The 27,909-nt window shown below is 43.0% G+C and overlaps 1 protein-coding gene and 1 pseudogene across 5 annotated transcripts in view; both read right to left on the reverse strand.

The window, feature by feature from the left end:
- STK39 (serine/threonine kinase 39) overlaps nt 1-27,909 on the reverse strand; it is a 439,620-nt gene that overhangs the window by 255,168 nt on the left and 156,543 nt on the right. Inside the window, exon 1 of one of the 5 annotated variants that reach the window (XM_087861213.1) lies at nt 25,463-26,539. The exons of 3 other annotated variants lie outside the window; for them this stretch is intronic. In XM_087861213.1, coding sequence (XP_087717339.1) covers nt 25,463-25,673 — 211 coding nt within the window. In that variant the 5' untranslated portion in view covers nt 25,674-26,539. Of the gene's footprint in view, nt 1-25,462; nt 26,540-27,909 lie in introns of those variants that run through there. One more of the 5 variants, XM_045780392.2, reaches the window with a different exon arrangement.
- Nucleotides 4,478-25,454, reverse strand: LOC148110753 (uncharacterized; annotated as a pseudogene).

Genomic DNA, 27,909 nt, shown 5'->3' on the forward strand with positions numbered 1-27,909 from the left:
GTATCACCTCTTCCAGGAAGCTGACTGAACCAAGTCTGACCACCAACAGTGACTGTGGGGTACAGACACACCACCCGTACCAAGGTAAGGGCAGAGGTGGGCGACCCTCTACTCGCCCAGCTCAGGCCAATGCTCAACCAAGGTGGGCTCGCCAGAGCGAGGGCCAGGGCACCCACAGAACGTGACTGCCGTGAGAGAAATTCCTGAGCGTTAGACTGGAAGGGCTGAGAGGCAAACTCACAAAGACGCCATGTTTTCCCAAAGGTAATTTAGGCATAGAAGGCAAAGGCAAGAGCACAGAAGAGACTTCACCAAAAAAAAAAAAAAAAAAAAAAAAAAAAGTGAAATAAAATACAGTAAATAAAAGCAGATTCCAAAAGGTCTAAAAGTGAGGTGGGAAAGCCTAAATTGGACTTAGAGAAAATAGTAGCACAGTCAAAAGACTGACGGTCATGCAGCCACTCGATAAATATGAACTAGACCCCATAGGGCAGCCTATTCTCAAAGAACTTAAAAGCTACCAGAGCAAATAAGCTTATGCCCAAATAGCTGCATTTTCCAGCAACAGGTGATTTCCCCTAAGTACCGCATGAATCAAGGATTTGGGATAGGCATTTGGGTTGAACCCTGAAAGACACACTGAACACATATTAGAAGAAAAAGAAAGTTTCTTAGCATGCTGGGAAGTGGCCACAGGGCCTACCAAGGCAAAAAGGTGGGACTCACCATTTATTTTCAGGAAATAGTGCTGAGGAGGAGTAATGAAAGATTACTGGAAAAAGCAGACTGGGGGGGGGGGCACCTGGGTGGCCCAGTCAGTTACTCGTCTGCCTTTGGCTCCGGGCTTGATCCTGGGGTCCAGGGACCAAGACCCTCGTCGGGCTCCCTGCTCAGCTGGGGGTCCCTCTCCCTCTGCCCTGCTCCTACTTTCTCTCTCTCGCTCGCTCAGTTTTTCTCTCACATAAATAAATAATCTCAAAAAAAAAAAAAGAAAGAAAGAAAGAAAGAAAGAAAGAAAGAAAGAAAGAAAGAAAGAGAAAGAAAGAAAGAAAGAAAAGAAAAAGCAGACTGGGACCAGATCACAGAGGAGCTTAAATAATACACGCCAAAAAAAAAAAAGGTGAACTCCACAGAGACCACCAGGCCCAGGAGGGGCTGAGACATACCTGGGCAAGCAGGGTCACTTGCTACGGTCACCAAATGCCCTATCATCAGAATGAAATCAGACACAGCAATACGAAATGTGGGATGATTGGTGCTTTTCTCTGTCCCTTTCCATCCGGTAGTATTTGTTTAGGAGAGAACACGTAATCAGTCTAACAGATGAACAACGATCCCAGGCACCCTGGAAGGCAATACACCAGTCCTTGTGGGACACTGCTGTTACCTTGTTTGGGCAAAATCTCAGTTCTGTTACTGGTCCTGTGTGTACCCAATGCACCTGGTAAGCCAAACATGTATCTTTACATCAAGTAAGTTAAAAAAAATTTTTTTTTTCCGGATACTTTGGGTGTGTTCAGCGACTTTCCATATACACTTAACTCTCATTTTGCTGGTCAGCTGCTTTGCAGAGTACAGATAAGACATGACTCGGGGGGGCGTCCTCCCACCCCATGCTAAGATCTCCTAGTCCTCCTGTCATGTCCCCTTCCCCAGGGAGAAGGTTTTTCCTTTGGCTTCCTTTATTTCCATGCTACTAGACTACAGAGGATTGTTTGTAGGTCTAGTCTGTCCCACCACTGTCCAAACCCAGTGCCAGTCAGACAGATGCCTTCCACAAAAGAAGAAAGCTTCTAACCCATCCCTGATTTTCTCTCCAAGTGGTCTCGAGCAAGCTAGCGCTCCTCTCTCAACACGATAGATAGATAGATAGATAGATAGATAGATAGATAGATAGATAGATAGATAGAGATAGATAGACAGATGCATGCACCTTTGGTTTCTCAATCACTTTTCTGGCAATCTGTGCTGTCTAAAGATCCAGGCTTAGGGGCAAAAGAAGCCGTTTCTTAGAATCAACCTTTAAAAAAAAGATGAGATGCTCACAACCTCACAGATACCATCCAGGCTCTCACTTACCTTGATGTTAGGATGGATGACAAGTTGAGTTTCTTTAACCTTTTTTTTCTTGCTTTCATCTATCTATCTATACACACACACACACATAAAGAGATATAGATAGATACAGATAAATAATTTTGATTCACAGCCTCTGTTAAACTTGACCGTGTAATCATTATTCGCCCCTCTCAGTGTGGAAGGCACCTGAAAACATAATGGCACGCTATGGAGCATTCACACAGAAAAGAGATGGAGTCACCATTCATCTCCTTGTGTGCTTGAACAATCACGGTGATCAAGACTGCTCTTTGTTAACAACCTTCAGTGTGAGAAAAAGTAATGGAATGAAACTAAATGGCTCAATTAGCAACAGCCAATAAATACCAAAGCCTTTTGACAGTGATGCCGGGAACACGCTGTTGGCTTACCTGGGAGGGGTCCCCTGGGACAGAGACAAACCACTCCAAGGTGTGGTGCAGTCACGGTGAAGAGTATGGACTGAAACAAGAGGGAAACTCAATCTGACCCTGGCAACTTTTTTTTTTTTAATCTTGGGCTCTGGTTTCCTCATTGGCTTGATAGGAGTATTAAATGAGATGTGCGTGTAAAGGACTTAGCAGACGAGCTCTTAATAAAGCACTGATGAAGTGTAAGAGAGGACTAACACGGGACAGAGCTGTGCTCTCAAAGAGACGACGCGGACAGGCAATGCCAAAGGAGATGTCGAAAATCTCTTTCAACTGGATCAAGAAAAACAGTCCATAAAATCAAAGAAAGACAATATTTCTAGGGCAAGCGCTGGTTCTAAACAGTTCTTCGCTAAATGTTTTAGTTCCTTTGGATGAAAAAAACAAAACAACTATTTAAATTGTAGAAGATGATACAGTTGCATATGTGTGCAACTGAGAAGACTGTTAGGATTCCACATCCTGACTCACGGCTAATCAGGCAGCACCTCCAATTCAAACCAGGCTGCGTGGAGGGGGTTCGATTTTAAAGTGGGCCTTATGTAGAAAAACCTTACGTAGGACAATACTTTTCCAGTAAAAGGTAAAGATCTTTGACTTTGAGTGCTGACCTGTAAGAGTCAGAAATAATAGTTCCTTTTGTTTCCCAAGTCCATTTCTTTTGCTGAAGATTGTATTTATTTATTTATTTATTTATTTATTTATTTATTTATTTATTTATTTATTTATTTGACAGAGAGAGAGAGACAGCCAGCGAGAGAGGGAACACAAGCAGGGGAAGTGGGAGAGGAAGGAGCAAGCCCCGAGTGGAACAGGGAGCCTGACGTGGGGCTCGATCCCAGGACCCTGGGATCACGCCCTGAGCCAAAAGCAGACGCTTAACAACCGAGCCACCCAGGCGTCCCCAAGTCCATTTCTTTTGTATTAAAATTATCATCTGCGAACGTGGTGAAATCAGAGTGAGCTATTGTAGATTTCAGCACAGGGACACAAGTGAACATGTGAGAAGGATGATGAGAAGTAAAAAATTCCACTAGAACCAGAATACCTTTGTTCAAAGGCACAACTTGATTAAATTCACATCCTGTGGTCATTTGCTGATTTCTCAGAACAATGGTAAATTTAGTTACTGGGAAAACAAAAAAACCATTGTTCCGTTTCATTATTTCTCTTCCTTGTTGAAAGTTTAAACTGATTTTATCTCAGAGTCCACAGTTTACATACAAGATAAAAGCATGATGTCAATACATGCACATCAAAAAGCCAGACATACATAAATATATGTTTACATATACATGTTTTTATGATGAGAACTATTGAGTTTTTATCAAAACATTAGTCCTGTCAATCTCTCGCTATAATTCTGTCTTGGAACCAACTTTACAACACACAGTGGGTGGTGGGAATTTAATAAATGGGATTTGAAATCCCTTCCTTTAAGATCATGACAATCACTATACATGACATGCTGCTGATGAAAAAGACAGGACGACTCGAGATGGAGCAATTAGCTCTCAATTTTGGTGACAAACCTCACCAGAGAATCACCTCACTGGACTGCAATCAGTTTCCTGTTTTCCCCTGTAGACAAAGTTCCTCAAGGTCGAACCCCAAAGGGAGTTTCTCCTCTACCACCAAGATGCAGCAATGCCCGGTATACAAGGGAGCTCAACACACACCAAACATGGAGACTCACCCACCCACCATCCGATCAGATAAAAGCAGGGAGGTCTACATTCTGACCCTTGGCCCGGGCTCACAGCTGCTCAGGTCTTTCTCAAGAATAGACTCATCACTCCCCCCACCCTCTTTCTCATGTTCTGAGAAGCATGGTTCCACCTTCTCCAACATGTGGGGAGGAACGTTCTTAACCGATACGAAGTCTTGTGCTAGCGGACAGGAGATTCCAGGATATTACAGGATCATTCAGACGGGTTCATTTGCATGGGTTTTTTTTTTTTTTTTTTAATGTTTAATAGCCTGCTGCTTTGACTGAATTTTGTGGTCTGGTTTCAATGTTGGGAAGTACATGAGCAAAGGCTTACTATTTTCTCTTTTATAATGAAACGTATTTGAGTCCACTGCCAGAATTGTGTTCTTTACAGATGTCAACATTTTTGCATTAAAGTTAATAACATTTTCAAACCTCCCAGCATCCCCAACACTGATTTAGATAGATGACAGGCAGTGAGGATTGCTGCTTTATGCCACTTATTTATTGACCGAATTTTTAGGTACTTTGTGTGATAGAGAAGAAAAGATGAGAGGACGAATAAAGGGCATTTTTAAAAGATTCCTGGTCCTCGCATATAATCTCCAGAGCCCTTTCTACCAACATAGTAGCATTAATTAATTTGGAGGACATATAAAAATTGGCTTGGAATGTAGGTACTTCTGTCCGTGCTTTTCCTGTTTGCGATTGTTTAAACCAGTGCTTGAGTTATCATAAAATTAATCTTTTAACAACAAAACCTGTTAAAGTATGAGTTATATATGTAAAAAGTTATCACTACAATAAAACACTGGAAGAGAGAAACTTTAACTTAATGACCATATAATAGGCGTTCAAATTTACTGAATGACAGTGAATTCTCTAAGTCAGTGAATCCTCAATTATCCATACCAATGAAAAGGTACACTGGTATGAAAAGTAGAAATAATTTAAAAAGACTTCACAGGGGCGTGTGGGTGGCTAAGTCAGTTAAGCTTTCAACTCTTGGTTTTGGCTCAGGTCAAGCTTGGGCTCAGTGGAGAGTCTGCTTGTCCCTCTCCCTCTGCTCCTCCCCCTCCCCACGTGCACGTGTGTTCTCTCCCATGTGCGCGCAAATAAAATCTTTTAGAAAAATAAAAAGATTTCACATACTGAGGACTTTCTACATAAAACAGGGGTAACTGAACCTTCCTACCTGGTGTTCCTGTGAGGATTAACTGAACTACAAAAAGCTTTTAGCCCTGGGGTTGATACATAAGAGCTCCTCAGTGCGAACTGCTATAATTAGAATCATCATCATCGTTATTTATTATGCATTATACTATCCGGCAAGGCTGATATGATGGTCCTGATTTTAGTGATGAAACACCATGAAGCACAATGAGGCCAAGGAAGTGGCTCACAGTCACAAAGCTGGTAAATGATGCCAATGGCATCTAAGCCTGGGACGGCCTCATGTGTAAGTTTCAGCTCAACCAAATGTTACAGCAGCATCACTAAAGCACCATCACACGCTGTGGTGGTGCTTAAAACACAGGGACCTTTCTTCGAGAAATTAGCTCTGTCCTGATAGCTTGAGAATCCTAAAGGCAGATCAAAGAGCAAAAGCAGAGGAGACAAGGGACCCTGGAAAGGACAGGCGCTTTGCAGCCAGAGCTCACTGGGTTCACACCCAGCTGTATGACCTTCATCAGATTATGTGATCACCCAAGTCTCTGCTTCCTAATTTGTAGAACTAGGATAATCATACCAATCCTGGCAAGAATGAGGTAAGGATGTGAAGTTCTCAGTCCAGGAGACACACAGCAGGTACCCCAGGGGTCTGTATCAGAATCATGCAGTTGGCTCGAATCACCTTACATGTCCTCAAGTCTTCCAGGTAGACAGGAGCAAACCCTCCCAAAATTTTAATTGTCAACACTTTTCTTCAAAGATTATTATCTCAAGAGATATTATAAAATTCTCTCCAAGAGTGAAATAACTTTATTACCCGTAATTTTTCTTTGGTCATACATAATTTTACACACATATATCTTTTGCTTCTATACATATAAAGAAAAAAAAAATGATGTAATAGTCACATATTCTATATATAATCATATTAACATATACTTTGACACTTTCAAATGGAGAAAGAACATAATGAAAATTAAGCCAAAACTGAAAGGAATGGGAAATGCTTAAAAAAAAAAATATCCACTTTCCTATGACGCTATAAAATAACAGAAAAGGGCAGCTACCTATACACCAGCACACCGGCATTAAGAAAATGACAAAGGGACATGGAATCAAAAAGAAAAATGGTTAAACTCTTTATTTAAATCTGGTAATCAGGGGCACCTGGGTGGCTCAGTTCATTGAGCATCAGACTCTTGGTTTCGGCTCAGGTCGTAATCTCAGGGTCCTGGGATCGAGTTGGGCTCCACGTTCAGCACAGAGTCTGCTTGAGATTCTTTCCCCCTCCTTCTCTCTCCCTCTCTACCCCCCAACTCCTGCACATGCTCACTTGCTCTCTTTCTCTCTCAAATAAATAAATAAAATCTTTAGGAAAAATAACTAAATCTGGTAATCAGATAAACAGTCAAATCTATAATAAAGTAACATGTAGGAACATTCATTCATAAAATGAAAACCAAAAGAAAGTACATTTATACATGCACTGTAGGCCAGGCACTACGTGATTTTCAACTGCCCACCAAAGCAATCAAACAGAGATTCACATGCCTATCAGCTGAAACCAAGCTGTCAAAATGAAAGCTTTAAATGACATGTCCTTACCCAAAAGTATTTAAAAGATTTTTCTCCTAAAAAATAAAAAGCATCGCACAGGCTTTAATAATGTTTAATTTTGCTTACGTGTGAAGAGGCATTTTTGAAGCAGATTAAAACACCAAATTCAAGACCAACAGAACAAACTTTCCAAAATGAAATAAGACTATTTGGTTGTCTTTTCCAAAGGTTCATCTTTCTTTTACCCAACAAAAATTCCTACAAAATGATAATCAAAACCTTCTGGTAAACAGGAGCTTAAGTGCTGCCTCTTAAATCAGATTACATTTCAAGTGATCTGAAACGAAACTAAGACAGCATTTCATGAGCATGGTTCTCATTTTAAAAAGTAACAGGGAAACTGCCCTTTGAGATGCTGAGACACATGGGCCCCCCAGTTAAGGGCTCAGGAATTCAAGAGTCACTGAAACATTCAACCCACTAGCCATTACTTTGAAGGAGTAACGGATTGGGGTTGAGGAGGGAGAACAGGAAAGCCAAGGGTGTGGGGGAAATCTGACTGTGACCCTCAGGACGAAAACAAAGCAGCTTAGAGAAATACAGATGACCCTTCATCTCTGAATCACTGGAGTGCCCAACACATAATAAAATTAGGGGGGACCAGATACTCTTCCTAATACACATGGGAGAAGGTACAGCTGAGATAAAACTATTCACATAGGAAAGTGAGTTGATCAGGCAGTACTGGGTTCCAGGTCTGTTTTTCAGAATTGCACCGTCATAAACAGAATGAACTACTTCAAGGTATTTTCAAGTCCAGCAAAAAAGGCAAGACCGTATCTCATGACCCAGGCCTCAGTATTTCAGAACTGAAGACAATTTACAACTGAGACAGGGCACAAGTTTTCCCAATTTACTCCACGGAGAAAAAGGGAGGCTACATCCCAGGGAAATATTTGCTGACTTAAAAGAATAAACTGCTTTTTAAGCTCATCACAAGTATATATATTTGTATAACAAAGTGTGTGTGTATATGTATGTGTGTGTATGTGTGTGTGTGTAGTGTACAAAAAAGTACACTAATCAGGATCACATTCTGGACAGGTCACTTATCTAAGAGCAATGCTCTATAAACACCGACTCATGGGGCCTGCTACCCCCAAGATCCCTTCCCAAGTAGGAGCTTCCCAAGTTTCACCCTTACCTGAAGAGGGCACCTGAGCTTTGGACAGCAGTTCATAGGCTGGCAGATGTCCTATGCAGTAAGGATTCTACATAAAACTGGATTCTCAATCTTCAGCATTGAAATCGGTAAATAAAGAGAGAAACTAGCAATCAGCAGCCATAGCTATGGCTAAAACGAAAAGAAGAAGAGAAAAGCCATAATGGCCAGGACAGCTATGAATGAGCCAAAATCGTGACCCAGCAGAAACCACAGGATAGAGGAGGAGCAGGTAGACAAACGCAAAAGCAGACTCACTCTGATTGGCTAAATGACACCAACAGTAGAGGATTCTGGAGTGAAGACTCAAACATTCCCGGGGCAGCGGTCCTGTCCACTTACGGGGCTCATGAGAGGCCTGCAAGTCCCCCAGAGCCAGGTGCTCAGCGTTTCCTGGGCTGCTGCAAAGCCCTGGGATTAGGAATGACATTCCTGTCCCCCTATTCCCACATCTGTCTTTACAGACAATGTCCGGTTACTCGGGGGTAACTTCAGTGAGTCCCTGGCCCTTGTAACCCAAAGAGTAAATCAATTTTGTTACATTCTATAATCAAGACTTTTCACCAATTCAGAAAAATCTTTCCTTAAGTTTGTTCACAGTAATAAACGTCATGACCTTTCATTTTTTGAGTTCATAAAGTGCACTTGGATGATAATTTTTCTCTTTTTCTAATCCACGACCACCCCACGACCATTTTCTCCTCCTGGTCTTAGGTAGTTCAGGTCTGGGTCAAGTAGGCAAGATGCCTTCTCAGTCTAACTCCCTTCTACCTTTAAGGCCAGAAAGGGGAGCAACTAGGAGGGCAACTAATTAGCCTAACAGTTGGAGGAAATTTCCACAGTCTCTATCAAAAGAACAAATGCAATACCATTTGTCCCTGCAATCCCACTTTGGGATATCCATCTCACGGAAATACAGAAACCTGGAGATAACCAGTAAATTAATCAATAAAAAATTGGTTAAATAAAGTACATCCACAGAATAGAAATGGGCCTGGAATAGAAATAAAAATATTTAAATATAAATAAAATAATACTTTTAAATGAGATGGATCTATGAGAAATGACCTAGAATATAGCTATGAATATTTGTGATGTATATATTTTACTACAATATACACAGAAAATACAGAAGTAAAATATACATATAATACATATTACTATTTCATAGAAGTAAAATCATTAAGTGTAGAATAATATGCACAGTTACCATATTACATGTATAATAATTAAATTTTGAGGACATCTGGGTGGTTCAGTTGGTTAAGTGTGTCTGCCTTTGGCTCAGGTCATGATCTCAGCGTCCTGGGATCAAGCCCCATGTTGGGCTCCTGCTCAGCGGGGAGTCTGCTTCTCCCTCTCCCTCTGCCCCTTCCTCCTGCTGGTGCTTTGGAGTATGCACTCTTTCTCTCAAATACATAAAATCTTAAAAAAAATAATAATTAAATTTTGGGGAAAATCTATGTGCATATGTATACACAGAAAAACATCGAGAGATATACCACGCTGACCACAGACAGTAACTCTGGAAATGAAAAATGAGGGTTGTTATTTTCACCCACTTGATACTAAAGTATTTTTTATATCTTTGTAATTTAAAGACTTTTTAAAATAAAATAGAGACTAGTCATGCCTATAGCTATTTCAACCTTTTGTTGAAAATGCTATAAAATCCCTGAAACTTAAAAGATCAAAAAATTCAACATTCAGAGCATCAAATTAAATTCCTAAAGATGCACTTCTCCTGCATGCCCAAGAAACCAAACAGCTGGTTCTACAAAAAGATAGCCTATATTTAGCCAATCTAAAAAATTCTCATACTGTCGGCTCTAGGTTTGATATGAAAGGTCAAGGTGAAATCTGAAAGCCAGAACTGTGTTCAAACACACCCACAAACAATGAGAAAGTTACTTACTCTTAAGTTCCCTCCATCCCAGAACTTTCTGTAAAATGTTTTCACTTCCAATCAGGAAAGTACCAAATAGCAAATAAGGTGGCTCCATAGCACGCAGAGGGCAAAAGGCAAGTAACAGACACTTCTAGGAAATACTAAATTGCAACACAGACATTAAAATTAGGTTGTAAATGTATTCCGTAAAGTGTGAGAAAGATACATACATATAATCTGTCTAGTAATCATAAAGTATGCTTCACTTTTAGTGTGTTTCAAATTTTTGAGAAACAAATCATAATTTTTCCAAGAAGTATTCATCTATCACTGGTTTTTCTTTCTCAAAACAAATGAAATGTGAAAGCACGGATGATGCTAAAATGTATCAATCTCCAAAAATATCCATTTACACTTTTTTTTTTAAGTCCTAGCCCATCTCAACTTATACTCCTACCCCAAAATTCAAACACTATCTAGCCCTGCACAATGAGGTAACTGGTGGAATTTCCCCTTTTACTCACCTGTATTATCCAAATTTTTTATATAATGCTTGTATAATATTTGGAAAGTTTAAGATAAACAAGCCTGGAGGTTTTTGCAACCCAGAGGTCTAGGTAACATCCTTTTCTCAACCCTTCTTCCCTTTGTGAAAAAGCGATGTGGGCCAACCACAGGAAGGACGTTCCACTATCTAATCCACATACACATCTGTCTCCCCTTTTGGAAAAAACAGAAGTCACACTTAAATCTGCAAATTTGCAACGATAACACTCAGCCCTCTTCTCCCATCTAAAAGCATACAATATTTCATAAGTGCTTTTTACCAGAAAGACTGCAATTTAATAAATGGTATCCTCACACATCTCCCATCCGTCCATTATTTCTGCCATTCTTATATGATAAACTAAAGAAAATGGGCAAATTCTGCCAATAACTATTACTAGGTTTCTCATCTTTTTATCCTAATAGGACGGCAATTCTTTTTTGAAAACTAATTCTAAAACTGGCAGTAAAATATTGCTGGAATGACTTCAAAATGAAGAAACTTCCATAATTATGTAAGCAACAATCTACACTTAAACTGAGTGAAGCAGAGACAACGTGTTATTTTGGGGGCTATGATAGATCTGGTTCCCTGTCGTCTAGATGGCAGGAGAAATGAGTACATACGCACGCAAACAATCTATATTTTTAATGTGGTGCTGAGTTTTAAGAAGGTCAGCTCAGTCTGGAATAAAACACCTCTAACCTAAAAAGGATCAGCATTACACACACACACACACACACACACACACACCCCTTCACCCTTCAAATGTCACACTGGAATCAACATCTTTAGATTATATATTAATCCAGCAAGTTACATATTTCTAAAGTCATTTTTCTAGCAAAACTCATTCTGACAGATAGTTCACACAGCACGTTAGTTTATAAACACCTATAATCAACCACGCTGTAAGAACCCAGATGAAGGCAGTTGAGCAATTAGCTCCCCTACCATAAGCTAAAAAGGAAAGTTAAATGAATATCAAACATTGTCTATTCATCACGCTTGAGCTAAATAAAGCTACTGTGGTAGAGACTTTGCAAAGATGGCAGTAAGCATTCCTCCCATCTCTGTGCACATGTCCTTTTGCCACGTGATTTCACCACTCCGCCCAACAAGCAGGGAAATGGATTTCCCTTCCTTTTGAATCTGAGCTGGCCTTGTGACGCGAATGAAACACAGTGACACTGGGTGAGTCCCAAGCTCCACGCCTGCTAACCTGGAACACGGCTGCAGCCAAGGGATAAAGGCCAGCCTCCCTGAGAACGAGGCATCAGTGGAGAGAGGGCCAGACGACAGCCAGCACCAACCACCACACACAGGAGTGAGATCATCTTAAAAGACGTAGCCTGGCCCCGCTGGCCATGGACTGGCCCGAGGCAAGACCAGCAGACCTGCCCAGCCCCGCCCACAAATCAGACAACCCACAGAATCGTAAGCAAATAAAATGGTCATTGTTTTAATCCACTAAGCTTTGGGGTGGTTTGTCACACAACTACACACGGCTGATAGACCGTCGGAATCCACACGGCGCCTTTCAGTTTGTCAGAGGCACCCGTGAAGGCAAAGCTTTAAATGAGGGGCCCAACTCAACCAGATGTTGCTGCTGAAATTTCCGGGAAAAACTCTATTGTCCCTACTTACCTTGACCCCTTGCCGAACCCCTGCAAATTCTAAATTTGGATGTGCCCCTGAGTTCTTTCTTACTCCTGCTCAGGTCTGAGGTCTTTTTGCTGTCTTGTGCTCATCTCTGGCCTAACAGATCTGATCTTGGAATACCCCACCAGTCTACCGAGCATCCTCCCAGCCCACCATGAGCTTTGCTGGTGCTATCCTTACCTCTAGACAAACAACTCAGTGTAATCTCAAACCACAGTCCTGGATCATCTCAGTACTTCTATGAAGTAATGATGCCGAATCTATTAAAAACCATGACTTTAAACAACCAACAGCACTGTTCAGGCTAGAGTTATTCTGCAAGATTAAATTATTATTCCAATAAACCTACAACTGCTTAAAACTGTTTCTGGAAATATCTTAAGAGCAAATTAATGTCACATTAGAAATCAGTCTCATTTCTTCACAGGAGGGCTGATAGAAACAGGTAATTTTTTTTATTTAAAATAAAATGTAGGGACACCGGGGTGGCTCAGTTGGTTAAGTGTCTGCCTTCAGCTCAGGTCATGATCTCAGGGTCCTGGGATTGAGTCCCACACTGGGCTCCTTGCTCAGCAGGGAGCCTGCTTCTCCCTCTGCCTACCGCTCCCCCTGCTTGTGCATGCTCTCTTTTGCTCTCTCTCTGACATTAAATAAAATATTCTAAAAATAAATAAAATAAAATGTAGCTATAAAGTATAAGTGGATACCCTCCCACCACCTCCCACTTCCTTATTAAAGGAAACAATACTTCTTGCAGAGAAATTCTGATGTGATCAATTTTAAAGTTAATCATATCCCATGGAGATCACCTTTCATATATTTGACACTCCCTTTCCTCCAAGTAGCTCCAAGAGACAAGGGAATACTTAGTTTTTAAACAACTGTACACAACTAAAGACAATTCACTCTTCATATGGTAGACTCAACGGAACATAAGCTATTAGCAAGCCCAAGCAACACAAGCACCTGGAACTTTTACCCACCCCAGTGACTGCATGTCACTGACCTGCCTGTAAGGCTATTTAAACAAATATATAAGCTTCCAAGATGCCTATATTGTCTATTTCTACAGGCTTTAAAGAGCAGGACATGAAATTACGGCCCTTAAAAAGTCCTGCTGCTTCTATGGAAACAATCGGAAAGATGGCTATAAATGACCTCAGAGGCTCATTATTTCTTAGCCCCAGAGATGGTCACTTTTTAAACAACTGATGAGTATTTATTTTAGTAAAGATAAACAATCTAGCCCCTGATCTTGACTTATGCCAAAAATACTCCTCTTCTTAAGTGAGTCCTAATGATCACAATTTGAAACTACCCAGAGACGTTGCTCCTAGCTCTACTTTGGCCTCTTAAGTGCCCAGGAAAGGTGCCATGTTAAGACTGTTTCCACAACAACCCTTGTTGAAGGTCAGACACTGGATGTGGGACTCCAGAAACCTGAAAGGGCATATACAAGGAAAAATGTTAAAGGATTACATAGTAAAATATTCGGTTTCGGCCCCAGTCACCCAAGGGACACCAAACATGAGAAAGTACAGACTGTTCCTGAATTGCCCAAAATTAAACCCAGTTAATCTCCCTACACAGACTTTTTTTTTTTTTTTTTTTTTACCTCTCAGTCATTCATTCTCTCTCCCAACAAAGAGGGTATCCTACCCAAACAGTGGTTACCGAGTGTGTATTCCTGCTAAGGTACTGACTTGACTAAGGATGTTTTATTCGCTTTTTGATATATTACTTAGGTTAAACCATTAATCTTTTAATGACTGAGATACCAAATTGTTTTAAACTCAAAAGAAAAGAACGGTCCGTGATTCAAACTCATCATTTAAGTGACTAAAATTGATATAGGTATTATTTTTTCTACATAGAGTTAATTTCACAACTCCTTTGTAATTTTATTTAAAACAAAACAAAACCCTAGTCACTTCTTTCTTCATAAATAAAAGAAAATAAACTGAAGTGATACTGTCTACCACATCCAACCCCAAGACTCTGAAGTGATTTCTTAAGGAAATGTAACATTTTGATACTTCTGAAAACAGTGGGTTTCATTTGGGAGGATTCTCCCTGTTTACAATAATCACACGAACATCCCAGAATGAGTTAAGTGGGTAAGATAAAAACTCACACTTCAAAACTGTCTCCCTACATCAGCGGGGGTATCTGTTTCACCACACACACAAAAAAAGAATAACTCTTCTTCTGAAAATACGAATCAGTTAGCTTTCAAATAGAGCACAGAGTGAAAACAAAAGATTTTATTTTTTAAATAAGGTTAGCATTGCCTCTCCCCGTTTTGTACTTCTAAGTCAGTGGCAACACCTTAGCATGGTATCAGGAGGTGGCCGTCACAATATTTAGTCATTTTCTGAACATTTCGGAGAGGTTATAATCCAGTGCTGTCCAATAAAACACCTTGCGCCGATGGAAATAGTCTCTATCTGAGCAATCCAACAGGTTTATTGGAGAGTACAGATTATAGACCTGAAGTTAAAGAAACAAAATCCAGTTCTACAGCCATGCTAGCCACAATGAGCTACTGAGCACCTGAAATGTGCCTGGTGAAACTGAGGAACTGTATTATATCTAACGTTTTTAAAGATTTATTCTTTGGAGCAGTTTTAGGTTTACAGCAAGACTGAGAGGAACGTAGAGATTTCTCACATACCCTCTGCCCCCCCACACACACGCACGCACAGCCTCCCCCATTATCAACATCCCCTTGTCACAACGGACGATCCCACATGGGCGCGTCATTATCATCCGAAGTGCACAGCTGACATCGGGGCTCACTCTGGGTGCTGTATATTCAGAATTTGGGGAATGGGTTTGGGGAAAGGGATAATGTCACATAGCCATCATTACACTATCCCACAGAATGGTTTCGCGGCTTAGACATCCGCTGTGCTCTGCCTATTCTTCCCTCACCTCCCCCCAAATCATTTAATTTTCATTAATTTAAATTTAAATAGCCACATGTGGCTAGCGGCTACCATACCACTCAGCTTAGAACCAGACACCCAGTAAAGAACGTCCACCGTTGCTGCTTTGACCCCAATGCATCAGCCTAGCAGAAGGGACCTGGCTCTAGCGGAAACTGAAGATCAACTCTGTGAAGTTCATCTGTTTCATATGCTTTCTTCACCCATCACCTTGCTGCTCCTCAGTCTTTTACTTTCCAACACACCCATGCACGCCCCCAACTCCGCCTCACTGATAAGGTTATAACCCAGCCTATTTTAACACAGCACGCAAAGGATGACAATAGAAATGAAACCACTTTATGTTCATAAACCACCACGCTTACATGTTAGATAAAACACCCTGATGAAGAAATATATATAAAGATGATTTTAACACCTCTAAAGAAATAAATAAGATTTGTACTACGACGGTTACATAGTAAATACGTTCTCAGATAGATACTTATTCTGTTAAAATGGTAGTTACAAAATTCATCGAGTCAATAATATTTCTAACTTCTTCCTTCTCACTAATGAGGAACCAAAGCGATGTAAGTAGGAAAAAAAAATACTAAAGTAGGCAGGAATCACAAGCCTGAGATTCTAAGGACTTCTGGACCAACAGCTTAAAAGAATAAATAAATATAATTGAAGAACTTAAGCCACTAGAGTCTTGATCTGCAAAACAAAGGAGCAAGAATGGATTTTCTTTTCAGTCTGTTCCAATATTAAATTTCCTGATTCTGTATTCTTAATGCCATTCCTCACTTAGGAATTGACTTATAAAACCCAACCAGGGCCTATCATTCCTTCCCCTGAGCACTCTCTCTCTTTGCTTTGAGTCACACCATAATTAAGCAAAGGGGTGACATTGCCAATTAGGAAGGAAGGAAGGAAGAAAGGAAGGAAGGAAGGAAGGAAGGAAGGAAGGAAGGAAGGAAGGAAGGAAGGAAGGAAGGGTGGATGAGATAATTCAAATTAAAATGTAAGTAATACAAGATAGGCCAATAGGCAGCAATCCAGAAAATATCAACCTCCAAACTAAACAGGGCAAGCAAAAAAAACAACTGGAATGCCCCTTGTTACAAACCCTGGTAAAAACTGCTGTTGCCAGTACAAAACGAGAGCACAGATTCTTGTAAGACCTTAACCATCAATAGAGTGATTATGAGAAGTCTCAGAACTGTCACAGGCCACTGGCTTCCAAAATACTCCCCAAATGAAAGTGTCTGGCTGGCTCCATTGGTAGGGCACATGACTCTTGAACTCAGGGTCCTGAGTTCAAGCCCCATATTGGGGGTAGAGTTTACTTAAAAAAAATCAATAAAATTAAATTTTTAAAAAATACTCCCCAAAGGAAGATCTATCATTCATATGACAGAAAGTCATCATCTTCACTTACCATACTAGTTCTTCCAGTAAACAGCTCTCGTAGTGACTTAAACCCCAAAAATGTCTCCAAGACGTATACTCTTACCTAAACGAATAACTGAATGAGCACTCCCACTACTTGGCCTCTGAGAGTTATACTAAATGTACTTACTGAAAGAAGTTCAAAAACAGAAGTCTATCTTAAAATGTTTTCCTATATATTTAAGTACACAGTTTTAAAAGTCAATTCATCTAATTCTTCAATGGCCAAGAAGTTTCTTAAACCAGAGCTTATTCTCAAACAACTGGCAGGTGGAAAGAAATGTGAACTATACCAGCATTACTCACGCCAGATTCCAAAGTGTATCTAAATCAATTCTAAAACTAAAGCACTGCCAACCCATTCTCTTAAGAGCTGCTATTTCTCCTCTGCTTCCCAGTTAAGCCAAGCCTAAAATGCCTTTTTAATTAACATATTGAATTCTTCTATAGTATCAAAAACTTGACCAATGAATGGCAGATTTGCAAAAAGAAACACCTGAAACACTTCAACCATCTTGGAATTGTTTTGGTATAATTTAAAAAACCTGTCCCAGAGAAAAATGCAAAACCTCATAGGATTACAAGGATTCTATTTAAACAGAGAAAAAAATAATGTTTTTCCCAATGAATACACCCTAGGAGGAATTATAACACCTAGTAGATTGATTTTGACTTAAAAAGAAGGATGGTCTATGGTCTTAGCCATATCCTATCCTATCCACACCAATCCTATTACCTTTGGTCCCTTATTAATTATAAAAATACAATCGCTGCCATCATAACGACCTTTGAAAACCACATGTCCTGATATCCTGTTCCTGTGTTTCATTTATATCCTTGATCTTCTCCCAACAGTCCTGATTTCTACACAGCAAGAGGCCCCACAGAACTTCAAGGTTGGGTTATATATAAATACATAAACAGGAAAAGAGAGGTCATGGGTACACCAAAGAAAGGAAAGCTCTAGAGAAGAAGAGACCAGTACCAGGACCTCCCTGTCCTGCTCTACAGTGCCTAAGTAAAAGGATGCCACAGGGAGCTCTGGGTCCTTCATCCAGAGAGACCACCTCCCAGTCCAACGACCTCAGGAAAGCCAGGCCTCTGCACGATGCCTCCCTGCACATTACAGGCTAGTGCAAGCGCGCAAGTGCTGACTCTTCATCTGGGAGGATTAATGAGCTAATTTCTACAGAGCCCTTTAAGCTGATTGGCCCAAACGCAACTAAATAAGCATCATCATCAACCATAGGCAAGAGTGACTCTTCAGGGTCCAGGGAGGCAAATTTTTTGAAGTCAGGCAATGCTCTCCTTGCATAAGAAGGGAAAGAGTGTTTGCCCCCAGAGGTCAGACCTTAATCCAGAAAACATTTATCAAACACTTAAGAGGTGTGGGGTATAGAGACCAGAGATACTGTCTTCAAGAAGGAGTTAGTATGTAGCGCCAGGATGGGCAAGGAAGCCAACAATTTGCACATAGTGTGAGGACAGCCAGGGGGTGAAATACCCAACAGAGCAAGGGGCAAAGGGAAAGGAGGCTCTGGAGCAAGACTGTTGCTGTGAAGAGAAATCATTTATTCCAGGTCTTACCAGGGAGGCCAGATCTGGGTGTGTTCAATTTATGAACGTGCATCAAGCTATATATTTATGATCTGTACACTTTTCCACATGCATGTTATACTTCGACGATGGTAAAATTTAAAAGGAGAGACAGTGTTCTCTGTTAAATAAATGAAGACAGCAGGGAAGGGTGTGGAATGGTGTTCCAAGCAGAGTGAAAACTTGCCTCGCAAGGGCAGGATAACACAAATGAATCATTTCAGCAACTGCAAAAGGTTCCCACTGGCTGGGAGTCTGAGAATGGAAGTGACAAGGAAGGTTTGTCTGGAATAGGGAGGCAAGAGACGATTCCCAAAAGGCCTTCAACACCATGCTGAGAGTTAACCTTGAGGATGATAGAAAAGCCACGAAAAGTGTTTGAGCGGGGGGTAACTGATAAATACGACGATACAGCTCGACCATTCTGCTACCCATGCGTACTGTAGCTGGAAGCAAGAGCGGAGAGGAGGAAGGAACCTCCCTAGGAACATATTACAATAACCCAAATAAGAACACACCACGGCCCGAACTAAACCAGCGATGGCCAAGAGGAAAAGTTTAAGGCAGAGCAAAGAAGATAACAAGTCCGCAGAATACCGAGGACTGATGGCAGTTCCATGGGGCAGATGGAAGAAGACCGGAGAGGGTGGGCTCACTGGCACGCTTCTGTTTCGCGCTCGAGGGTCTTAAGGAAGAGGGAGGATGCTGACGAAGCGAAGGGGGAGAGACAATGAGCTTCCCCGGGAGTACGAGCTTCTGTGGAACATCACACGAAGACCTAGAAAGGCGGCTGACGCGCGTCCAGAGAAGCGGGAGCACGTGGGCGCTCCAGGCGACGCTGAAGCCGCAGGCAGACGGAAGGGGCTCCTGCGGCGCGGCCACGCCAGGCTCACGGCGACGGTGGAGACTGCCGCTCTGGCTCCTCAGCAAGAGGGCACGAGCCAGACGGCGGCGGGCCGAGGCGTGAACGAGAGGTTCTTTCCAACGGCTCGGCTGTGAAAGGAAGGAAGGAGATAAGGTAGCGGCCAGAGGAGGAAGGAGCGGTGAGGGTTTTGTTTTGTTCTCTTTTGTCGTTAAAGATAAGACAGACCTGAGAGTATTTTTTAAGCGGAGGGAAAAGCAGAGAGGGACGGAAGGAGACAGGGGAGCAGCAGCGATGACTTTATCTGAGAGCAAACGCTCCTGTCCTCTCACGCTCTGGGACGCGGTGATGTTTCTTTTAGTCAGCAGCATTTCCTGCCAGCATGGCAGCCTCCACGGGGCGGACTGGGGGGAGAAAAGTGCAGCCTTAGCAGGTTGTTCTCAGAGCCCTGTCATAATGGGGCTGCCCCTCCCAGCAACCTTCCCGCAGGATGCTCTCACCGCTTGTCAGAGGGCCATTTGGCACCTAAAGCCCTGAGCTCTCCAGATCGCCAGGAGCTCCACAGGTCTCTCCACTTCCTCCTGCAGCGGAGGGAAGACGCAAGGGGGGGCCGGGCCCGGGCAGGCTACCTTCGAGCCAGCGCGCCCCAGAAGGAGGACTAGCAGGCAAAGTCTCCCACCTGCCCCCTCCCTGCTAGAAACCGAGCAGAGAAACCCTTCGAGCCGCTCCCACATCTTGCCAGAGCCAGGGCTGTGCTAACTCGCATCTGATTGGCAAACGTCGTTTCTAGTAGTCATGGCTCAGACTAACTGAGAGCGTGCCCTGGGCCAGGCACCCTTCTAAGGGCCTTACACTCTCTCATCCTCACCACCGTATCGCCATCGTCTCCATGTTACCGATGAGGAAACTGAGTGCAGACACAGCTAAGTAATTTGCTCAAGGTCACAGGGCCAGGGACCGCTATTGCCAGGATATGAAACAGACCTGGCCCTCTGACTCCAGAGCCTGCAGTGTTTTGATTCATTCTCAGACATCATCAAAAATGTACTGCAAGACAGACTGTCAGAGACAGGGCGGAATTCTTAACGTTATTGCTCACAAATCAAAAGCATAAATAAAGTATTGTAATAATACTACCAGAAGTTTCTTTGTACCTAGAGACATTTTCCCACATGGCACTTTGAACAGCACATTTAAAAGAGCATTTCTGTGCTCTAAAACGAATTATTATCCTTGTTGAGCTCTGCAGATATAGTAAAAAGAGCAAAAACCCACACTGAAATGTACACTATATAGGGATGAATTGTAAGGTCCATGAAGTAGACCTCATTAAAGCTGTTATTTAAATGGGAGAATAAGTGAATATAATGAAGAAAGGCATACCAATAAATCTGATAACTTAGAGACAAAAATTTCATGAAAGATACACATGACCGAAATTAAGAGAAGACGACAAAATCCAAATAGTAAATACAAACTTTAGGTGTGGATAGCCTCACAGGTGAATTCTATAAAATAAATAAAAGAGCATTTCTGTTATAAATGTAACTAATACCAATTACACACCAGTTAAAACAGTTAAAACAGTAAATTTTATGCAACATATATGTGTATATTCTACCACAATAGTAAAAAAGTACAAAAAGAATATTTCTATATACATTTTTCTCTTTACAAAAAAAAAAAAAAAGTGAAATGATATGAAAGCCAAACGCCCTCTTAGGCCATGCATTTGAAGCCTCTTTTACTTTAAAAAAAAAAAAGCCAAGGGCACCTGGGTGGCTCAGTTGATTGAGCCTCTGACTCTTGATTTCAGCTCAGGTCATGATCTCAGGGTCGTGGGATCGAGCCCCGCGCTGGGCTCTGCACTCAGCGCCGAGTCTGTTTGTCCCTCTCCCTCTGTTCCCACCCACCCACACTCGCGCGCTCTCTTTCTCTCTCTCTCAAATAAATAAATAAAATCTTGTTAAAAAAAAAAAAAAGGATAAAGAGCCAAACTAGCAAACCAACAGCAGTAACAAAGCAGCCCCATTTAAAGGTCTGGGAGATACACACTCAGTGCCCTGGACCTCTGAGATCCTACGAAAACGACTGTGAGCCAGTATAGTTCCCAATGTCCTCAAGATCCCTCTAGAACATCCATAAAACCAGTTCTAATCCCTAAGCCACAGAACTCTGCACAAACTCAGACCACAGGGTGAAATGGGAATGGTATGGGCTGCTTGCAGGTCTCATTTTAGGAAAAACTGTTGCTCCTTGAAAACCTGGGCTTGGGGAAAACTCATCTGAATGGTTTTTAAAAAAAAAAAAAAAAAAAGTGCCACGGGAGAGAAATAGAGTGCCCAGAGCAGCCCTTGGTCAAACTATGGCTAGAATTCTAGGAACCGAATTCTTGTGTTGACGAGGACCAAAAATTAAATGTATTACTTTTTTTTAAAGATTTTATTTTTAAGTAATCTCTACACCCAACATGGGGCTTGAACTCACAACCCCAAGATCAAGAGTTGCATGTTCAACTGGCTGAGCCAGCCAGGCGCCCCTAAATGTATTATTTTTAGGTCATTCTAACTGACCACTGAGGACGAAATGAATCAACACGGAGAAATCAAGTGCAAAACTAAAGAAAGGCTTATCCTGCAAAAAAGCTAAGAAAATCAAACATCCTCGGAGGCACAAGTCTATTTAGGGCTTCTCTGAGGAAAAGCAGTAAAGATCACAGCCCCTGTGCAATGATCGGCCTCGAATACAGAAACTCGTATAGCAGAGACGACGGTGCTCTGACATAAAAAAGTTCCTTGAGGGTGTTCAATTCTACCACAGATGCCAAAGACAGTATTAACGTGACTTGCTGTTCATTCTGTTCGGCAAAGAAGGTAATCTATTAATATCACCAATAAACTAATTTTTCAATTGGCCTATCTTTGGGTACCCCTTACACTTCTAAAGAAGGAAATGGAAGGGCGCCTGGGTGGCTCAGTCCTTAAGCGCCTGCCTTTGGCTCAGGCCATGATCCCGGCGTTCTGGGATGGAGCCCGGCATGGGGCTCCCTGCTCAGCAGGAAACCTGCTTCTCCCTCTTCCACTCCCCCTGCTTACGTTCCCTCTAGTGCTGCCTCTCTCTCTGTCAAATAAATAAATAAAATATTTAAAAAAAAAGAAGAAGAAGAAGAAGAAGGCATTGGAGGATGGGGTGGAGGGGAGAGGTGAGGGACAAAGCTTCACAAGGCTAAAGTGCATAAAGAGGAAAGAAAACCTCCCAAGAGCAGCTACTTGTTTAGGAGACAGAAATATCTGAAGTCTACTAAGACAAGAAGATGGATGGCTAAAGGAGTTTAATAATTTCACCACACTTTCAACCCCTCTCTAACCATAAAGCTCCCTCCACTAGACTTTACATCATTTCCAGGTCACGCATAAACTTCTGAACCAGATTACCCTTAAGAGCATTACAAATTCTCCATTGATCTTTTACAACACAGGAACAGCAATACAACAAAGAGAAAACTTTATTTTTAGACTTGCAAAATCCTGTGTTTACTTTTCTAAAACAGAAGTCAAACAACTGAACCTGCTTTGTTTGAACTTTAGTAAACCGATTCTCTCATAATCTTGAGGACCCAATCTCTGCCCAGGAGGAAATGAAGAAAAAGTGCTCTGTGCCACGCTGGAAAGTTCAAACACGGTGCCTCCCTTGGTCCTCTGCTCAGGCACATCGAGCCTCCTGCTGGTCGCAGTTCACATGGCTGAAGCCCTATCATATGACACCTGCCGTGGAGAGAGGGGAGGCAGAAGGCTCTCTACCCGCATTCATGTCGAAACTAGTTCAGTGTCTGAACTACTAACTTCTTCATGTAATGTTTAAGCAAAAGTGCTTAACCACAAGTTCACTTGTAATCACTCAACTAGCATTAAACACTAAATGGAAATGGGTTTATAATTCCCTATAAACATTAAGCCCTTGCAAAACCCTATTCCAGCAACCTGATTTGTCAAAAACATGGCCTCCGCATAGACCATCTTTTATAGTTGGAAAAAAACAAGATGAATTTAAAATGTAGAAAAGCCCTTCCCACAGTGTGAATGTGCAAAAATAGGGGTAGAAGTAATAAGCAGGTGTTTCTGTTCTCAAATTCCTTAGGTAAACTGACCAACCATAATTAACAATGCTGTTACTCCAAGTAGAAAGAAGCCCTGCAATTAATCCCATCGCTTAAATTAAAAATTAAAAATTTTTATTCATTAGCTCACAAAACTAGTCAACTCAAAATACTATGTTTTCAAAAGGCAAAGCTTGCATAACCCTGATAATTGACAAAATAAGCATATAAATTGATTATAACTAAATTCTGGTGTTCCGGAGATCCCCAGCCCCCCTCCTCCTTAGTGCTCTCCCAGAGCTCACTCATCACATCTTACAGAATCGTTTACATAAAGTTGCAGAATCCTTGAGGGCAGGAACCATTTTTACGAACTTATATACTGCTAATATCTAGCACAATGCTTGGGACATAGTAGGGCCTTAGATTTTGTGGCACAAATAAAAAATAGGGGATCACATCCTATTAAGTATGAAAAAAGAGGTGCAGAGGGAGCCGATGTTACTTTGCCTCAGGAAAAGCAAACGGCTTCTCAAGGAAAATTCCCTCTGGGGAGAGAGTGAGATTCCCTACAGACAGGGGCACTTGGATGAGAAAAGAGCCCATGCCCAGACAACGAGGACTGGGAGACCAGAGGTGTCATAGGACAGCAGAATATTCAGGGTACAATCAACAAAGCCGACTTCGGGAAGGGGAAAACCAAAAACCTGAAGGGGTTTATATATCAGGCTAAAGCAGTTTTCATTGGATAGGCTTTGAGAAGCCGGTAAAGTGATTTAATCCAGGCAGTGACACAAAGACACATCCCTTGAGAATCCCCGGCCCAAAGTTGTGAAAAGTATGGGTTTTCAAAGAATTTTATAGAGAGGTCTATTTTAGATTATTTGAAGTTTTTATATTCTAGGTGACTGTTCTGCCCATCATTTTCTCATATATATGAAATATATGTGTATTTCAGCCTATGCTCTTTCATTCACACAGCAGGTGATACAGGCTTCATTTAAACGCCTAATGAAATTCTGTTTTAATCTTTTGAAGGGGGTCTGGAAAATTTTTTTAAAGAAAGGCAAAAAAAACAAAAAAAAAATATTTAAAACAAATACCCTGAATTCCTTTTTCATCACCGTACTTAAATATCAAGTTATGGGAAAGCTGCCTCCCATCGCAGCCCCAGTACGGTTAGAAGCGGAGGTTCTGCTTGGAGGTTTCCCTAACTAGTAGGTTTAACAAGACTCTCAAAAAGGATGACCCAATAGGAAAGGCTCTAAGCGAAGGGTCAACACAAATCTTTGGGCCTTTCACGTGCTTGGCCCAAGGAAAAGTAATGCCGGCTTCTTGCCGTTGACTTTGCCAGGTTTTTAAAAATATAAGATAAGGTGATATTTGTGAGCCGACTTGATGGCACCGAATGGCAGGAAGCAAATCACGGAAAGCCTCGGGTTTCACTCTAGCAGCTCGGCCCTGAACCAGAGGAAAGCACCGGCCCGGTGCAGGGCAGGAGGCCAGGGCGCCTGCTTTTCCCCGGGCGGCCGGGCTGCGCGGCAGGCGGCGCGCCAGGGCACCGAGAGGCGGGTACCGGGGCGGGCCGGGCTGCAAGACGGGCGTGGAGCAGCGGCTGTCAGGGAGGGAGACAAGCATCCTCCCCGGCCTCGGGAAAGAACCTGGCCTCCACGATTCCTACGTGGCCCGGTTACCCACGGCGAGAGGCTGCTCACAGGAGGCAGAGGCTCAGAGCTTGGCGAGCAGAGGCGCGGCTGCGCCCGCTGAGTCCCCCAGGACACGGCCCCCTGGGCGCAGCGCGGGGGCGCTGGAAGCCCAGGGCGGCGCCCCCCGCAACCCCACCCCACCCGACCCCACCCGCGGCTGCGTGCCCGCGTGGCCACGGGCTGCGGCCCCACCGCGCGGGTGGAGGGTGATGCGGCGGCGTTGCCGGGTCCGCGGCTCCGCCGCCCCGGCGATCCGGGAGATAAAAGTTTGCAGCATGCGGCTCGTCTGCAGTGCGAGTCACATCCGCCGCGCCGCCTCCTGCAGCACCAGCGCTCAGAGAACGAACAAATAAATTAAAAAAAAAAAAAAAAAAACTGTTGAAGCCGGTAGGCCCCGAAGCCGGCCGTTCTGCCTCCCGGGCGTGCATGCAGGCGAGCCCAGCATCCCGCGCCCCCTCCCGCCCCCGGCCGCGCCTCCCTCCCGGCCTCGGCGCTCGGCCTGCACCGGCCGCGCCGCGCCCGCCGCACTGACCGATAACCTCCTGCAGTTCGTACGCGTCCCTGCAGATGGGCCAGCCGACGGGCTGCGCCGCCGGGGCAGGAGCCGGAGCCGGGGCCGCGGGCGCTGCCGGGGCCGCCGCTGCTGTCGCGGCCGCGGGGGCCGCCACCGCCGCCGCCGCTGTCACCGGGGCTGTCTGCTGGGGCTGCTGGACGTGCACGGGCGAGCCGCTTGGCTCCGCCATGATGCTGCCGGAGGAGCGGGAGGACGCGCCGGCCGGCGGACGACCTTCCACTTGAAACTTCCCTTCCCTCACCACCGACACCTCTCGGCCGGCGCACGCCCTCCCCGCCGCGCCGCCGCCGCCGCCGGAGCCAGCCACGAGGGGAGGGAGCGAGGGAGGCCGAGCCGGGCGGAGGGAGGAGGCAGCGCCGGCAGAGGCGGGGTGGGGAGGAGGCGGCGGCCGCCGCGCTCGCCGCGCGCCCGGAGCCTCGCGCGCGCAGTTCTCTGCCTCCGCGAGGGGAACCGCCGCCCCACCGCCCCCTCCCGCTCTGCTCGAGGCCGGGGAAGTTTCCACCCGAGGGGAGTAAGGCGGGTTTGTGTTTGCTTTTGGGGCCCGTGTCCCAGACAGTCAGGCTCTCCAGAAGATGCCCCCTGGGGACCCTGAGGGCGGGGTCGTTGAACCGCCGCCAGGTTCTCAGATTCAGAAGTCGCCCCAGCTAAGGAGAACCTGAAGTTCATTTACAAGTTAGCGAGAGACACCTACACGCGGGCCGTTTGTAGGACGCCAGTTAAAAAATAACCCAAGTTGTAACTTTCCTGCGCATTACCTGCCAATATCCCTTTCCCACCTTGTCTAATCTAATCTCAGCCCTTCTGGTTTTTGTTGTTTTTTTTTTTTTTCTGAGTGAAACATGATTCCCTGGGTCCCTGGCTGTTCACAGGCTTTTCTTCGTTTGTTCCCAGCCGCCTGGATCCCAGGGAAGTGATACAAGGGCCTATAAAGTTAGCATTTAAAAAATGTAAGGGGTTTGGACACTTTATTTCAAATTCTGTGCTCTTAGTAACACGCCACATTAACTCCTTACGACAAAAGATAGGCATTTCTTTTGCAGAACATATCGTATCATAAATAAACTGCTGAAAACTTTTGATTAATTGCTGCTTTTTTTTCAACACTCCCAAAATTACCTCATCTTTAAAATTGCTATGGTATAACCATAGGTCTTCCTAATTATAGGTGTCATATTTCACACTGAATGTTCCCTGTGTTCCCTTGGTAGTAATGACCAAGATTACACCATTCCTGTCTTAAGCAGAAACGGTGGGGTGAACTAATGGTCCTATTGGTCATTTTGCCAAAATTATCTTGTGTAGTTTTCATGACTACAAACAACTACTGAATAAATGCGTTAGAATAATGAGCATTATTTAAAAAAAAACAACTCTAAGATTGTGATGCTTCATCATCTGCGTTTATATACAAAAATCTTGATTTTTTTTTGAAGACAATTAGGAAACTCAGAAATTCATTAGGAGAAATGTTATATGTCTAATCAAACAGTGATGTAAACCAAAATGAGTGTGCTTAATCTCTTATAGCATTATGGAACAGAAGGGGTAAAGCAGCTATGGCACTCTGGTCTATAAGCAGAAATTTATGCTGAACTAAGAAAGTGTACATCTTTTATGCATGGGTGTTCAAAAACCGCGTATTGATTTTAATGTCTGTCAAGACACAGACAACTTCATGAACAAATAAATTCTAGGCCTCTGATGCTTTCAGTGGAGAGGAATAGGGAATAGGGGACCTCTCCTTCTCAAGGGCTGCTCCCCATCCCGATGAACTTTTAAGGACTGTTTTTAAGGGAAAAGAAAAATGATTATATTGGATATGACCTCCATTTTGTCATATGAATTTATATTTTGAATTTCAAATCATGAAGTGAGACCGTGAAGGCCAGGAAAGTTCTTGGAACTTAATTGGAAAACATGATGCTGTCAGGACCAATAGCACAGATTTGAATCAAACACAGATCACTTCGTTTCCTACAAAGAACAACTGTTCCATAGTCACACACCAGATCTCTGCACCCAGCCCGCCACTTTCCAAATGGCTACCAGAAAGAAGACTTGCAAAACTGATGACTCAGGGCACACCCATCACTACTACCAGTAAATCGGAGTAAAGAAGAATGTTTACTATCGGTGGCCTTTGGAATCATTTTTATATCTAAAGAACAGAACATGAATCCTATTTTTAAATTATAAAATTATAAAAGCATTTGATTAGAATTTAAGTTAATGTTTTCATAAGCAATTGAGTAAAGTGGTACTTAAAACTTAGAAACATGTGTATTTAAAAAGTATTCAACTGATAGGCAATTTTCCCTGAAAGCCCATTACTAAATTTAAACTGAAAGATGGCAGGGGAGGAAGCCTTTAAAATACAAACAAGCTTTACTTCAATACATAAAGAA

Source organism: Ursus americanus, chromosome 1 (assembly GCF_024610735.1).
Source record: "Ursus americanus isolate L20-20 chromosome 1, mUrsAme1.1.p, whole genome shotgun sequence".
Lineage (NCBI taxonomy): Eukaryota > Metazoa > Chordata > Mammalia > Carnivora > Ursidae > Ursus > Ursus americanus.